This window comes from Vombatus ursinus, unplaced genomic scaffold, assembly GCF_900497805.2.
Source record: "Vombatus ursinus unplaced genomic scaffold, bare-nosed wombat genome assembly UNPS02000580.1, whole genome shotgun sequence".
NCBI classification, from domain to species: Eukaryota; Metazoa; Chordata; class Mammalia; order Diprotodontia; family Vombatidae; genus Vombatus; species Vombatus ursinus.
In genome coordinates, this window is record NW_020940358.1 from 22,745,082 (window position 1) to 22,762,519 (window position 17,438).

The 17,438-nt window shown below is 43.0% G+C and overlaps 1 protein-coding gene across 1 annotated transcript in view; it reads right to left on the reverse strand.

The window, feature by feature from the left end:
* The window catches only part of BCAS4 (breast carcinoma amplified sequence 4), a 62,346-nt gene that overhangs the window by 16,049 nt on the left and 28,859 nt on the right, over positions 1-17,438 (reverse strand). Inside the window, exon 4 of the mRNA XM_027848369.1 lies at positions 13,292-13,426. Within this exon, the coding sequence (XP_027704170.1) occupies positions 13,292-13,426 (135 nt within the window). The remainder of the gene's footprint in view (positions 1-13,291; positions 13,427-17,438) is intronic.

Sequence of the window (17,438 nt, forward strand, 5' to 3'; positions counted from 1 at the left end):
TGAGGTATCTTGATTCCAGCACTCTTTCCACTATACTGCACCAAACTGCCTCTCAATCTTAAAGAACTACATAAAAGTGAGTGGTTATTAAAACTAGATGAGGTAGGGGGAAGAAATCTTGTTCTAGAAGGTAATTTAGGGGAAGAGTGGAGGCAGAAAAATCCTAGAAGCAAAAATGACATTTTCCATTGGACACTTTATCCAGGCTGGTAAGCCTGATTCTCTATGGCCATGATCATCCTTACAGACCCCAAAGACTGTGTTGTCCAACTGTGTCTTCTCCCTCATGCCCCACCTGGGGCAGGGTACTTCCCATGTGCTGACAAAGTAAGTCAATGCTCAGAGACTGGAAAGAAGGGAAGAGCCCGTTGTAGTGGGCACAGGATGCTGTGATCTAAAACAGCTTTCAAATACTGGACCTGGCCAGGGCTTCCTGATTGGCTCCAGATGATGTCATTCAGATGGCCAGCATCCCCAGTACAGAGCCAGGGCCTTTACTTGCTCTCTAAATTACATTTCAGAGCAAGCACCTTCAAGCTCCCTGTCATGTTCGCCAGGTTAATGATTATACTTCTCAGGTAATAGTTAAAGTCAGTCTGACCTTAGGCCCCAAAACACCCATCAAGGTGTGATATTATCACACCAAAACAGCCACCTGGAAGGTATTATTACTTAATGAGACAAGGTTTATTTCATAGCCTGAAGGCAGCAAATTAAAGGATTTCCCCAAGCTTCAAGGGGCATCAAAAAGGTGTCAAAGGGGCATCATAGGGGCCTCTGGTTCCTCCCAAACACCTGGAAGAACAAAATGAAAAGCTCACAGGGGTACTAAATATTGAAAATTATAATTAAGTCACCTCTTCATTGTCTGTGTGACCTAAGGTGAGTTACAATTCTAAATAATCCAGAAACAGTATAAATCCCTTCTATTTGTTACAACATCCCTATACTCAAGAGCATGTAATGTCTCCCTATTGCTTACCATTGCTAATCCAAACTCTTCTGACTGACTTCCAAGGCCCCCTACAACCTGGCATCTTATTTGATGTTAAAACACTTCCAAACACACCTTATGCTCAATAATGGCTGGTCACTCTACTGCCTTCCTTACTCCTATCTCTATGTCTCTGGTTAAGTGTTGTCTCTGCCTAGAATTTCCTCAGTCTTTCCCTCTCCCTATCCATGATAGCTCACATTTATTCAGTACTTTAAGAGTTACAGAGCACTTGGCTCATGACTAGCCTATAAAGTAATAAGTGCTAGTATTAATATTTCCATCTTACAGATGGGAAATCAGAAGCCCAGAGAGGGAATGTAACTTAGCCATGATCACATATCAGTGACTGTCAGAGTTGGGATTTGAACCCATGACTCTCCTGACTCCAAGTCCAATGTCCTTTCTATTACACAATATGGCCTTTGTAAAGGCCCAATAGAATCCTGATGACATTTGCCTCTGTTCCCCCTAGGTAGGCTGGTGGTTCTGAAAGCATTACTTCTGAAGGAAAACCTTTGGGCACACTTGAGGATCTGAGCCAGAGAAGAGTATGGTCAGGTCATCTGTTCTACCTCCAACCAAAACTACAGGATCTGTGTTTTCTCAATGTCCCGAGAACTAAGCTGGCATTCACTAGATAAGGGCTATTTCCCACTAAAATAGAACAAAATAATCCATTACCAATCAATCCAAAGGATGAGACAAAAAAAAATCAATTTCTAGGGCCAAGACTACTTCAGAACCATTTTGAAGTGATTTCCTGGTCCATGAGAACAACTGATAGTTAATAATGTGGCTTGGCATCTGTAAGAGTGGGTGCTGACCAGCATCCCCAGAGTTAAAATGCTGGGACGATGCAAGAATGCTTGCATGGGGGCTGCATGTATAGAAAGGAGAGAGCAGGCTGTGTAAAATATTAATCAGGCACAGTTTTGAGCAGAGCTTGCAACAATCCTGAGCCAATCCCCTCTCTGCAGCCCAACAAGCTCAATGACATGACTCACAAATTCTGGAACTCATGCATTCTCTTGCCCTGGATGAACATGGAACAATTACAAAAGCTACTCATAGCAAGAGAATAGATGTTGAGGCAGTGGTGGTACAGGGCAGAATTGGAAAGTGAAGGTAATCTCACATTATAGTAATAAGTGGTGTTTTAAGATTTTAAAAATTCTGTACATATATTAGTTATCTCATTTGATCCTCACAAGCCTGGGAGGCAGGTACTATTATTTTTCCCATTTTGTTAATAAGGAAACTGAGGCTGAAAGAAGTTATAAGACCTGCCCAGAGTCACATAGCTAGTAAATGTCTGAGACCAGATTTGAACTCAGGTCTATTTTGACTCCAAGCCCATTACTCTTATCCATTGCAACACAACCACACTGTCAGTTTCTCCATGGTAGGGATACCACTATACTTGAATCTTACTCAGATTAAATTCGCATACACAGGTAAACAATGATTGCAGTTTTGTGGGCCCTCCCTCCAACCCTGCAGAAAACAGCCCCTCTACAACATACTAGATTGCTTTTGAGAGATGCTGTGGCCAAAAGAATTCATCACCCCATGGTCAACTCAGCACTTAGCAAAGTTGGTCCTCAGGCAACAGACACACACTTCATCATTGAGCTCATACTGTAAAACTTTTTAGCTTAGTGGCCCTGACAGAGTTTGGGTTCCTTCAACAAAGCATTTAAGAATCTATGATCAGAGAGGAAGCAAGTCATGGTGAAGAGCTGGCCTCATAGTCAATAAGATCAGGATTCAAGTCCTGTCTCTGCCACATACTGGCTGTGTCACCTTGAGCAAGTCACTGATCCCAGTGCCACAAGCAACTCTCTAAAAAAAGCCACTAGATAGAGTGCTAGAGTTGGTGGCAGGAAGACCTGAGTTCGAAATTAGCCACTAGTTATGTGTCATCGGGCATGTCACTTAACCTCACTGAGGTTAATCTCTCCTTGTCTGTAAAACGAGGATAATAACACAAGGTTGTTGTGAAGATAAAATGAGACGATGTATTAAAATACTTTGCAAACCTTTAGGACTGAGTTACAGGGCAAGGATCTAAGTACTTTCATAGAGGAAGTTTTCTTCACTAGGAATTCCTATCCCAATGAAATCCTAGGTAGAGTCAAAGAATGAGAAGGTGGAGGAAGAGGAGAAGGAAAAGAAAAACAAGGAAGAAAAGGAGAATGAGAAAGAAAAGGAAGAGGAGGAAGAGGAGGAAGAGAAAGATTAAGAAGATGATGATGGTGATGATGATGATGAAGCAAAGACAACCACCACTGCTAAGATAAGGCATCAGAAGATTTTCATAGAGGATATTACAATTCCTATATCTATCTATCCATACACATGTATCATACATATATGTACAATATATACATACATATTACATTTCTTTAGAACACTTTTATGTCTAATACCTTATTTGATCCTTACAAGGTAAACATTATTTTCCTCATTTTATAGACAAAGACAAATGTGGCTCATAGCAATGAAATGACTTGCCTAATCAGAATATTGAAACCAAATCTTCAGATTCCATATTCAATGCTCTATCTACCATATCACACTTAATCTTTCCAATCTGAAGTGTGGGTAAAGCTCCTGTCCCATCACAGCTTTCCAGTCACTGGTTTGCCATGAATGTTGCCATGGAAAGCACATGAGAGTAGCAGCCTGGAGACCTAGGTTCAAATCCCAGCTCTGCTACTTGCCAGTCTTCAACTCTGGGCCAGTTACTTCACCTCTCTTGGTCATCAAAGTCTCTTTAACTGGAAATTGGAGAAAAGAATCTTTGTACTTTCTACCTTTTAGGGTCCTTGTGAGGCAATGTGGTATGGTGAATAAAGAGTCCTACTTCCTATACATCCTGGCTGGGTGACTCTGGGCAAGTCACTTAACCTCTCAGTGCCCCCAGACAGTTCTCCAAGACTTAGAAGTTCATAGAAGGTGCAGACTTGTACAAGTAGAGGGAGTTTCCTGACTGGGGAGCTTGCTATATCAATGAAATTACGTCTTTGTCCCTATATACCTTTCAGAGTCATTCTGAAGAAACTACTTAATAAACAGTAAAGCACTATACAAATGCAAGGTATTATTAACAATGGAAATGTAAGGTATTAATGGGGGAACAGGACAATGGCCTGGGCAAGCCAGCTTTTCACCTAGTACCCTGAGAAGTATCCACCCTTAATAGACACATCATTATTTAGCTTCCCTTAGCCAATCAGACTCTTCCCAAATGTCTGTCCCCCTTAAAATGTCCACCGAATTGGCAACTGAAATGGCACCTCCAGAAATCCTTTGCCAGTCAACATACCACCCAACATTCAGAGTGGAACAAATTTATTACCTTATAAACACTATTCAACTAACTGAACACCAGTGAAGGTGGGAGTGGGCGGCTCAGGAGCAAGGGAAGGATAGTGATGGGGAGAGAGAACCTAAGTCCAGGCACACAGTTAAATCCACTCCTCTCAGACCCTGTATTTTGTGTTAATACTTGCCATCTGGTCGTGTTGCATTTTTACCACAGAGAGGGAAAGGGAGGGGGGAGGAGAGACAGAAAGAGAGAGTGAGTGAGAGAGGTGGGGGGAGAGAAGGGAAGTGGATGACAAAGAGGAGAAAAAAAGAGAAAGGGGGAGGAGGAAGTTAGAAAGATACCATGGCTTAGCATTAGAGCTAAGTCTTGAAGGAAGTCAGTCATTCTAAGAGGGGGAGGGAAATGATCAGAGAAAGAAAGAGGGAGGAAGGGGGAGAGAGAGGAAGGGAGGGAGGGAGAAGGAGAGAGGAAGGGGAAAAAGGGAGGGGAAAGAGAGAGAGAAAGAGAAGGAGAGAGGGAGTGAGGGAGAGGGAGGGAGGGAGGAGAGAGAGAGAGAGGGAGAGAGGAAGGAGAGAAAGGGGGGAGAGAGGGAGGGAGTGAAGGAGGGAGAGAGAGAGAGAGAGAAAGAGGGAGGGAGGGAGGGGAAGGGGAAAGATAGATATCATGGCTAAGTAAAGACACTAAAATTTCCCTCAGTCTTTGTGTTGCTCTTCTTGCTCTGGCTTCACCACCAGAGAACAAAACCAGAGCCAAATCATGCCTCCTCAGAATTGCCACTGAAGGGAAATTCTTCAGGAGGAAGGGAAAGGAAGAGAAGGCAAGGGGAGGCCTCCTCTGCATGTCTGATACTCCACCAGGCAAGAAATCTGCCTCAGGGAACAGCTCAGTGCAGAGCTGGTGGGGGGAGGGAGGGAGAGAGAGTGAGAGAGAGAGAGAGAGTGGGTGTGTGTGTGTGTGTGTGTGTGTGTGTGTGTGTTCGCCAGTCAGTGTGTGTATATGTGTGAGTGTGTATGTGTGTGTGTGTTAGGGTGGAGATGGGAGGGGGTGGGGGTTCTAATGGGGAGGAGATTCAGCGGCTGGCAGCTGCGACTCCTACAGGCAGAGATAGGGGACAGCATCCTCTCCCACATCATCCTCCATTACATCACAGACGGAAAAGCTGCCACAACCACAGAAAAAGAAAGGCCTCGAACCTTCCTTATGGTGCCCTGGGCCAGGCCTGCCCAACTAGATCATATCAACAAAGAATTATAAGGGAAAGGCTTGAGGACCAGGGTTGAACAAATCATTTTTTAATCAAATTAAAGTTGGGTGGTGCAGTGGACAAATCCCTGGCCTGGGAATCAAGGGAGCTGGGTTTTAATGTCCTAGGCTGCCATCCATTTTTGAGGTGACCTTGGGAAAGTCACTTCCCTCTCTGAATCTCATTTTCTTCCTCAAAAAAATTGCTGGGGGTAGAGCGTAGGGTTAGATGCTCTCTAAGGTCTCTCTAACATTCAAAGTTCCTCTTAGCTCCTGACAAGTTCTAAGAGCCATTCCAGTTCCAACATTTCCCATTCTAAGATCTCTTCCAATTATCACGTTCTATGTTGCCGGATCCTTCCAACTCCAATATTCTATTTTCCTCCCACTTCTGACATTTTATGTTCTAAGGGCCATTCCAGTGCTAACATTCTATGTTTTAAGATCCCTTCCTGATTTAACCTTCTATGTTCCTTCCAGTTCTGGTATTTTATGTTCTAAGGATCCTTCTAGTTCTAACATTCTATGTTCTGTTACTGTATGACCTTCTCCAAACCCCTTTCCCAGAAGTTGAAGGATTGTGACAAGTATTACCCTTTCATCTGAAAAAAACAGCACAAGCTTCATAGAATATTGAGTGTCCAAGCCTGTTTTCAAATATTACAAGAGGCCAATTGGTTTTCAGACCTAGCCTGGTCTGGGATCATCCAACCTTCTTTGGGAAGCAGAACAAGGACTTTGTCAAAACCCTAAGGGGGTCTCTGAACTTGGGACCAGGTTTTCCAACCATGCCTCTAGGTGTTCCTTTCCCCAGAGGCCCAAGGCTTCACACTTCCCACAGTTCTCTCCTGTGCAAAATCTGCTTGTGCAACTCTGGAAGCCTGGTGTTGGGACTTGGCCCAAAGTGGTTTTGTTATTAGCCAAAGAGTCATCCTTGGAAAGAGTTGTGCTCTTAACCATTGGAAAAATTAATCAAAATGACACCTCGTGAACAAGATGTTTTGGCTCACTGGAAAACAACCAGCGGTTTACAACAAATTAGCAAGGTTCACTCTGAGCTTCTGGGCAAAGAGGCAGCTTAGAGCATTCTGAATACTATTCCTCCGGCCTTTGCTAGACTGGGACTGGTTCTTGGCAAATAGGAAATCTATCCAAGACAACCACGTCCCTTGGTCTCTCTCTCCTGCATTTCCGAGGGCCCCAAGGCCTAGGGAGCAAGCTGAGATGTCTCCAGTTCATTTTGACACTTTCCTGCTTCTGCCTCCTGCCCTGATAATGTGTTGCAGATGTGAGGCTCTTTCTTCCTTTGTATGAAGTTGCTGGGCCAGACTCCCTCTTCAGAGCAACTTTGCTCCCTCTAAGTGTGTATCCTCTGGGTTAGGTGCCCTCCTGGGTGCCTTTGGTATGATGTTTAGCAAGACTACTTCCTCTACTATCTCCCTCCATCTCCACAGTGCGCAGATTCAAGCAGAAAGGAAACTTAGATGGCTGACAATTTCTCCCTAGTTGTGAGAAATCAGTTATAAATAACCAGAACTACGGAAGGAACAAAACATGCCCAGGGCCCACCAGGACACTGTCTCTTTGTCTCAGTCCTTCCCTCTACCTCATTTTCCTCGGAGTTTCAAAGTGAAGTCTTATGCCCCAGCCTCATCCTCTGTTAAGAATCCTGTGGCTAACCCACTCTGCAAGTAATTCAACGTGTGGCTTCACTAGTGGAGTGTTCATTCCACCTACTCCAACTTCAGATGGTCCCAGGGTACCAGGTACCCAAAGCCATAGAGGAAAAGTACTTCTGATAACCCCATGCAAGGGAATTATTCCTAAATACCCAAGTCTCTCAGTCCTTCCAGAATCCACCCTGTCTATTCATTAATTGTACAAACATATATGGAAGCACTTTCTACGTTCCAGGAACTCTATTAGGCACTGGGGATAGAGACAAAAATGAGGAACTTACATTAGCAGAGGAAATAACTGAACATGAATAAGTAAATATAAGATACTTAGAGTAAAAATAAAGAACTTGGGGGAGGGGCACTAGCAACTGAATAGTGAGGGGAAATCTAATGAAAACTCATACTGGTATGAGCTTTTCACTTTTCCAAATGCATTTTAAATGTTTTCACCTGTATGATCTCATTGGTCCTCCTCATAATCCTCTGAAGTAGGCAGGGCATGAATTACTATATTCATTTAACAGAAGAGCAATTAGGGCTTAGAAAGGGAAGTGATCACATAGCAAAAAAGTGGTAATCAGGACTTGAACCCAGATCTCCTGAGTTATTCACAGAAATTTTGAGCTAAAAGGGCCTTTCAAGACCATCTAGTTCATTCCTACCCTTTTTCTCAGAAGAGGACACTGAGGTACATGGAAGGGAGGTGATTTTGTTCAGGGTCATTCAGCTAGTAAGTATCAGAGCCAGAAATCAAAACCTGGCTCTCCTGATTTATATTAGAGGATTTTATCAGCTATACATACTGAGCCCCTCCAGGGACCTTTATAGGAATATCCACCATCTCCAAACCCACCTTTTCACATACCTAGCACAAGATTCATTTCTGTAACAAATAAGGAGAAAAGGCCTTGTGGGAGGGGGAATTATTTATTCGTGGTTCTGTTACAAGCTTGTTATGTGACCTTTGCCAAATCACTTACCCTCAGTGATGAGCTGGCTGATTTTAGAAAAACATGGGAAGACTTACTTGAAATAATGAAGAGCGAAATGAGCAGTACCTAGAGAATATTGTACATAGAAACAGCAATATTGTTCTAAGAACAACTTTGAACAACTAAGTCATTTTGAATATTATAAATACTAAAAATCAACTACAAAGGATCTATAAAGATGCTATCAACATCCAGAGAAAGAACTGATAAATAGATGCACAGTATGGTTTTACATATATGTACATATTTGTGCCTAATGGTAACCTTCTTTAGGGCAGAGTGGGGAGAGAAGGAGAAAAAAAATAAAAAGCTCACAGTAGAGAAGAAAAGAAAGCTTAGAAGGAAGCACAGAAAAGCAGGGTAGCTTTGAAAATGATGCATCGTATTTATTACATAGTTTTTCAAAAAAAAAGCAAATAGTGTGAAATGGAAATTCATAGTTTTATATTGAATCTCTATGTTGTGCTTTGTACATGGAAATGCTTTTTTTTTGTCTTCTTGTATTTAAATTCAAAATGAATTTTAAAAAAGGAAAAAAGCACTTACCCTCTCTCTGCTTCCATTATTTTTTTCCTTTTTTAGCTTAGACCTGTAATGTCATTAGCATAAGGAATTTCAAGTGAGAAAATTCCCTCTACCTATGCAGATTAACAATTGTTCTTCAACTCACAGTCTTAAAGAGGTTAAGGACACTTAAGGCCCAGGGCATTAAGAGGTTAAAGGACTTGCCTAGGATGACCACCAGTATGTGCCATAGATAGGACTTAAATTTAGGTCCTTCTTACTCCAAGGTCAGCCCTTAATTCTTTGCCTTGACAATCCATTTCCTTCAATCCACCTCCGTACATAAAGTGAATTGGGATGTAATGACAGGAAGTTATAATGAGGTGAGAAAGTTATGGCTAGTACAGGTTAGAGAGTCAGAAAAGAAGAATTTTCTTCACAGAAGCCTCATGGAATGTTAAAATCTGAAGAGACCTTAGAACATAAGACTGTCCAAGCTAAGGGGGACCTTAGATCATAGAATGTTGAAGCCTCTCCTCAAAACACAATAGAATGAGAGCTCCTTGAAGGCAGGAACTGTTCCATCTTTGTTTTCATATTTCTAGAGTTAAACACAACACCTTGTATGTAGCAGGAAATCAATTTGTGTTGAATTCAGTTGGACATAGAACACATAATATTAGCACTGAACCTGAGAGGTCACTTAGTACAACCACTTGATAGAAAGCCCCAGAGGGGAAGATCACAGCATCAGCCTACAGCGAAGCTAGGACTTTACAGCCAGCCCTCATAAAATCCAGGTCTTTTGACTCTGAATCAATAAACCACATCTCCCTTCACATTAATTCTACATAGTCCACACACACACACGCACACACAATATTAGATATAATTATTGTTGATATGAGAGCAGGATAGGGTAGGATGGGGGAGGGAGGGTTTTACACTGCTTCCTGAGACTGAAGGTGGTGACTGTTCACTGCAGCTGCTACCATACAGAACAGAAGGCCAACAAACTGGCCAATCCTCCTCCAGCCTCCTGGAGGCCCCACAAAAAGGTCCTTTATCCCCTCCCCCACTTCTAAGAAGCCCAGACCCTGAGACTGCCCTGGTGCCAGCTGTACTGGACTACATCTCCTGGGCTGGGTTTGGGGGAGGGGAGAGGAGGAGATCCAGAAATGGTATGGCTAACCCCAGACACTAATTCATAGGCAGCTGGGGCCCAGCCCAGGGGCTGTCAGAGCTGTCAATCTCTCTTCCCTCCCCTCACCAGGTTGGGGGAGGGGGAAATCTTCAAAGGCAAGGACTGATGAGGGAAGGAGAACTAGGTTCAGCAACAGAAAGGACTGGCTGAAATCAAGGAAGAAGTCAAGACTTATGGGGAGAGAAGAGAGAAGGGAAGGTAGTTGGTCCTTGAGGTGGGGCCTCCAATACAGTCTGGGCAGTCTTCCTAGGAAGTTTTCAACTAAGTCTGGCAAACTGGGTGAGATCCAGGCCTGGGTCCTCCCATATATTTGACAGAGGCTCTGATCTTCCTGGGGCCTTCTTTCCCCCTTTCAGTGTTTACTGGATCTAGGGCACAAGGGGCCAAGAGGAGGAAGAGCAATCAAGGGCACAAGTCTGGGTAGTTTACTTTGGCTTACTCCCTCTCCTGGGTGAAGCATTTGGAGTTGGGAGAGGGAGGAAAGTCCAAAGTGGATTTCACCCTTAAAAGTCAGTTGCTGATACTAGACCCAACTCAGCTACTTGAGATCAGACCACCTTCTGTAAGGGGGAATGGTTACCTCTGAGGCAGGCTGTGGGGCAAAACAGTGAGGGAGAATGGATTCAGGATGGAACAAAAAGCTGAGTTATGGACTTCAGAGAGAAAGTGAAGTAGAGCATTAGGAATTTCACACACGCACGCACATACTCACACACATACACATACACACACACCTCATAGGGCCTGTCCTAGATCCGATGCTCCCTTGGTGACTATAATCATGACCACCAAGAAAGGTCCCTCAGGTAGGCCAAGATTAACACTTCTTGCTAAGACTGTACTCAGTGGGTGACTCACCTGGTACTGGCAGGGATGCATTTCCCAGGACAAGTTACTACAGGTAATGTCTACAAGCTTCATGCTGCTGTGGAAAAGCAGGGTCCAAGAAGGATTCAGAGTCCCAACAGTAGGAGCTCCCACCACCTTCAGGCTACCTGAGGGTCATCGTAAGGCACTGGACCTCCATCTTACCTGTGGTGCCCATAGAAGATCAAGCGGGCTGGAAATCAACCAACCACTTATAGAATCCCTCTCTCTTCTTGGTGATGCAATCAAAAAGCTGCTGGTCGAGGTTTGCTTATTTCTTCAACAAATATTTACTGAAAGAAATGGGAACTAAGGGGGTTCCCATCAATTGGGGAAGAGCTGAACAAATTATGGCATATGAATATAATGGAATATTATTGTACCTTAAGAAATGATGAGAAGGGACCATTTTTAGAGAAACACTGAGATTTATATGACCTGATTCAGAGTAAAGTAAGGAGAACCAGGATTTACATTTACTGATTAAATTTCAATTTACCAATTTATATAATATCAACAACATTGTAAAGAAAAACAATTTTGAAAGTCTTAAGATTTCCTATGAATTCAATAACTAAATATATCTCCAGAGGTCCTGTAATGGAACATACTATCCACCTCCTGACTGAGAGTTGGTCAATAAGCATTTATAAAGTGCCTACTATGTACCAGGCACTGTGCTAAGTCCTGGGGATACAAAGAAAGGCAAAAGCTAATCTCTGCTGTCAAGGAGCTCACAGCCTAATGGGTGAGACAACAAGTTAATTTTATTTGGTGTTTTTTAAGTTCAGATAAAAATCGAGGTGGTGAAGTAGTGAAGATAGAGCAATGGGCCTGGAGTCAGGAAGACTTAATCCTTAGATACTTACTAGCTGTGTGATCCTGGGTAAGTCACTTCGCCTCTTATTTGCCTCAATTTCCTAAACTGTAAAATGGAGATTATAACAGAACCTACCTCCTAGGGTTGTTGGGAGGATGGAATGTGATATTTGTAAAGCACTTAGCACAGTGTCTGGCACTTAGTAGATGTTTACCAAATGCTTGTTTCCTTCTTTTATTCCTACTGCTGTCTAGTCCACATATCTTACTACTGTCTGGTTCACACATCTCTTTCTTGTACATAAGATTAGCATGAGAAATAAGCAAATGCTTTGTTGATATGTAACCAAATTGTGATTATATAGTTGATATGTAACCAAATTGTGATATACCCTGATCTACCAGTCTAGTTGCCCTCTCAAAAAAGAGATTGAGGTTAGTTTCTTATGACCTTTTCTGGATGAAATCATTCTGGCCCTCAGTGGTGACCGATCCCTCTTCTAGGTATCTACATACCATTTCTTTAATATTATGTTCTTAAATTTTCCCAAGAATCAGTCAAGCACAGTACCTGGCACATAGTACACACAACCTATAAATGTTTGTGGTTGTTTTTGTTGTTAAAAACAAACAAATATTTGCTAAGGGCCTCCTATGTGCAAGGAGATATTGTACCAGCACTAAAGGAATTACAAAGTTCGTAGTCTTCAGGAAGTGGACAGTCTAGTTGAAGAGTGAAGATAGCTAAGTGATAATAAGGAGTATTGTACTGGATTTATAATCAGGAAGACCTGAGTTCAAATTCTACCTCTGGCAATTATTAGCTGTGTGACACTGGACAAGTGACCTAACCTCTCTGTGCCACAGTTTCCTCATAAGATGGTTAGATTCAATGACCTCTGAGGTCCCTACTAGCTTTAATTCTATGATCCTATGAACTACAACACTTAATTGTACATGATTAACCATGCAGTGGAGCTGGTGAAGACCTTGGAGAACATCTTGGATCCATGATCCTTCCTATACAGAGGAAGAAACTGAAACACAGAGTTTTTAAGTAAGTTGACCCAAAGTTAGATGGTGAGTTAGTGGTAGAACTGAGATTTGAACCCAGGTTTCTTTGATTGAAGTTGAACTCTAAAGAACATCAACTGGCAGCCCATATGGTAGGGATAACAGGGAGGGAAGCCTGTGATCTGTGTGGGTGGAGAGATTAGCTGTATAATTGAACTCACAGAACCAGCAGGTACCAAAACATTGCCAAGGGCCTTGCCATTTATATGACCACTGCTCTCTCATCGTCATAGACTAAATCATAGCACCATAGACTGGTAGAGTAGGAAGGGACCTTATAAAGCGGCACATTGAATGTCGGAGGGTATCTGGAGGGTATCTAAGAAATCATCTAATTCCTATGATGAAACTGAAGAGCAGGAATTGATTTGCCCAAGGTCACTTGACTTGTTTGTTAGTGGCAAAGCTGGGACTAAATCCTTAGATTAGCAGGTCCAAAGGAGCCAATATCCAGGCTGGTGAGGAAATAAACCAGCTGAACTACAGCACTGGAAAGCCCTTTCTCACCGTTTCTACAGTATGCTAGGCAGGGTCACGTTTTCCACCCCACTCCCTGCCAGGAGGAGAAGGTAGAATACTCACATTTCGGAAGGCAGGCAAACTGGTTGACTGTAACCACTTTCGAATGGTGTGAGGGAATGTTCCATAATCCTTCTCAGCCTGGAGCACTTGTGCCTCCAGGAAGGAGACGTGGTGTCCCACCATCTTCACAAATGCCTTAGGGAAAAGTTTTGGGTTTTTTTTTTTGAGGTGGGGGGGAGGGTAAGAGAGTAGAAGGGAACATGGGTAGAGACGAAGAAAACAAAACCAGGAGAAAAGCTTAGACACATCTGCCTTGGATTTGAACACATTCCTGGCTGCAGCTCCACGGCCCAGAGCAAGACGTCAAAACCCTTAATTACTACCACAAGTCTTCCCTCAGCAGCTCAGGTTTCATGCAATGCCCCAAAGCCATCCATCCCTGGGAGGACATAACAGAAGGACTAGTTGCTGGGGATCCCAGGGTCCAAGTGGTCACACTTCAGACAACATAAGACTGCTACTCTGGTGTTGATTTGCTTTGTGGCTTCAGCAAAAGTTCGTTAACATCTCTGGGCTTCCGTTGCTTCAAATGTCATAAAATGGAGGAAATTAGGAAGCATGGTGCAGTGGAAAGGGAGCATTAGGTGTAGAATCAGAAGATTTGGATTCAAATCCTGGTTCACTAAACTATTTCCTGTATGACTTCATGTAATCCATTTAATCACTCCAGGCTTCAGGTTTCTCCTTCTAAGAGGAAAAAGTTGGACTAGATGATCTCTAGGGTAAAAAATACTGTCCTATGGAATTTTTCCCACTTCCCAGGGCTGGGAATGAATGAGATCAGTTCTTCGAAGCTCCTTGGCCAAAAGGCATTATAGAAATTCAAGACGATATTGTTAGCATAATTCTTCAGGTGCTCAAACAGATGTGATTACTCAACAATAGCTTTATCACAGCCTGGGAAACCAAGCTGCTCTTTGGGAGGAGGGGAGAAAAAGAATGGAGAGGAAGGAGTTCTGGGTCCCCTTGGCAATTGTATAAACAGGGACCAGAAAGTCCCTACTAACAAGGGCATTGTCTCATTCTCTTCACCCTTTCTGAGTCAATTCACATGGTATCAAAGAGTAGGAGAGTCTTCTTCTCTCTCTTCCTCGTGTTTTGCATCCTACAAAGAACTTCAATTTCTTCTCTCACATTAATACCATTCTGGTAGGGAGTGTGAGGCACTGCACTGGAATGTAATCATTCCAAGGCCTGAGCTGCCTTTGAAATGCCAATAACTGCCTCATGGCAAAACCACAGCAGGAAGAGAGAGAAACCTGCAAGGCCCAACCTACTCTGGCCTCATGGGCCAGGCACAAGTTTCATTCAGCACCCATAGGGTAGTTTTTGTTTTGAAGTATATCTGCTAAGCTTCTTTTCTCTCTCCCCCCAGCTCACCCAAGGTCTAGTGGGGACACTGCCTAGAAACGGCCTCAGACCTCAAAAGGCTGAAGTGTTCATAGGATTTAGAACTGGGAAAGGACCTTAGAGCTCCTTCTTATTGTACAGAAGAGAATCAGAGGCCCAGAAAAGGGGGCATCTTTGCTGTGAACTTGACACTGGGTGGGCAGAATGATATATTGAGGATGATATGATAACAACACCAATTCATATCTATGGAACTTTCAAGTTGTAATGCACAGAGGCAGGCCATTCCAACATCCTTATCCTCATTTTATAGATGAGGAAACTGAAGCAAATCAGTTCCCTTCTTCTGGACTTCCATTTCCTCATGTGTAAAGTGAGGATGTTAGTATAGATGACCTATAATGTCCTTTACAACTCTGTGTCAATGATCCCATGATCCCTAAGCTCCAAGAGATTAAGGAACTCACCTATCACGGGCTAAAGGTCAAAGCTGGGATTCTAGCCTCCACCTCCTACCCCTAAATCCAGTGGTCCTTCTACTACACCACACTGCCTCAATGCCAGGCTGGCTCCTGCCATGCTCACCCTCAGCTCTTCCGCCTACATCTTTCATTCAGTTGAGCAGGAAATCCTGGGCCTTTCAATACTTTAAATTGCCGGTTCTCTTTTCCTTGTGTCTCCTCCCCCCACAATCCCACCCAAAACCTTGCTCCAGAGTTACAGCTGAGGCCCCGGCTGGGGAAAAAGGGAGGGGGGCGGGGAAGGATGGGGTTGGGTATTGCTCTATTGGGGAAAAACTGGAGAACTTTACAGGAATAAGAATCCCTTAAATTACTTAAATATAGTAAGTTGAATTACTGTAGATGAGGAAACAGACACTAAGAGGTGAGACAACTTGCTAAAAGTCATATAGCTAGGATTGAACCCAGGAGTCCTGATTTGATGGCCTGTAAGGTTCTGTCAAGTTCTAAACTTATGATCCGATGACTCCAAGTTGAATGTTCTTTCTGTCTACACTGTCATCTACATTGACTACACTGTCTGCATTGACTATATTGTCTCTCAAAGTAACCCCATCAATACACAAGAGGTGAATGGGGGAAGAGGGTAGCCAGAAGACACATAGCACTAGTCCCAGATGCTGCTCTACTTGTCTGGGAGCATTCAAATCAAATCCATCTCAGAGCAGGTTGGCAACAGATGTTAAACTAATTGCCTCAAGTAGCAGCCCAGCTACTGCCAGGAACAATTTACACGTGTTTAGTGTCCAGAGAATCTCAAAGCACTTTACAGAGCCCTGAAGAGGAATCCTTGATGGCATATAGCCATAGAAATGGGTTCAATGATCACTGGCTTCCCAACTGGACCCCCTTCTCCTCAGGGACTGGCCGTCACACCATCGGGAACCTAAACTTTAGCTGATTTCTTCATTCCAAGAAGTAATATGCCTGTGTCTGGGAGAATCTATCCTACCACCTCACTACATTTGAAGCAGTAAGGCTATGATAAATATCCCAAGTTAATTCTGGTGCTGGTTTAGTGAGGCAGGGTGGACAACTGTTTCAGAGCTGAGAGACCTTAGTTCAAATATCAATTCAGACTCTTTATGGCTGGGTAACCATGGGTATATCATTTAACCTCTCTGAGACTTGGTTTCCTCCTTTGTTAAATAGAGGTGATAATACTTCATACTTAACTCAGAAAACTGCTGTGAGAAAATCATTTTTTAAATCTGAATGGACTATAAAAATGTGTTATTCTGATTTAGTGTAGGGGGTTGGGCCTCCACTAAATAAGGATAACTCTGATGATCTCATTGTGATTTAGAGGTGACCCTGCTTCTTGATAGCTGTTCCAGGACAAATACAAGTTCTAGCATGTTCTACCATGTTGGAAAGCCTTTGAGTAAGGACATGATGACAGAATACAGTTCTATCATCTAGAGACCAGCCTAATATAAGTTGGAAATCAGATTGTTTTCAGGCTGATGAAATTCTTGGGCATAGCAGTTCTGTAAGAACAGCAACTAAGCTTTGTAGGATTTGCAATCTGTGTCAGTGGAAGTAGCATATATCCTGAAGAACTCATAGATGCTTGAAGAATTTAAAGTAATTTGGATGTGGGCAGGATTCAAGAGGGGCAGGGAGTTTTACAAGCCAAGTCCAGGCTCCTGTAACTGCCTGCAAGATCGCCTTACCAAAAAAAAGAGACTTTGTTATTGGTTCCAACTAAAATCACACAGATCACAAGGATTTTACTACGTTGGAAGTGTAAGACAGGATTCAGGAGGTAGGGTATAGGCCAAGGTCAAGAATCAAGCATCAATCAGGCAGGATCAGACAGGCTGGGACTGATGACCTCTGTGGGCCCCCTGCCTCTGCTCAGACTTGCCTTAGCTCATTGCCAGACCTAAGGGAAGGGGTTAAGACAGGAGCCCTTTCCTCTCTCCAATGGAAAGGGAAAAAATGGCCCAAACTAGTCCAGGAAGCAGTGCATAGAAGTCAGCTTCATCCAAACTGGGAACATCATTCCATGCAAAAGGAATAAGGACAGGATTTCAGTTTTAGGGCTGGAAAAAACCAGACAGAGAATAGGAAGAAGAAGTTACAAACCTTTGCTTTTTCCCTCTTCAAAAAAATTAATTAACCAAAATTAAAATTAATCAGGTATTTTTATATCAACTTTTTTTTTTAACACTATTCACTCCTGGCTCTCAGCTGACTCTGCTTCCTAACATATATCTGGTTCATACTCACAGACTCTTTTACAGGAGTCCCAAAAGGCAGGAATAGTCAAT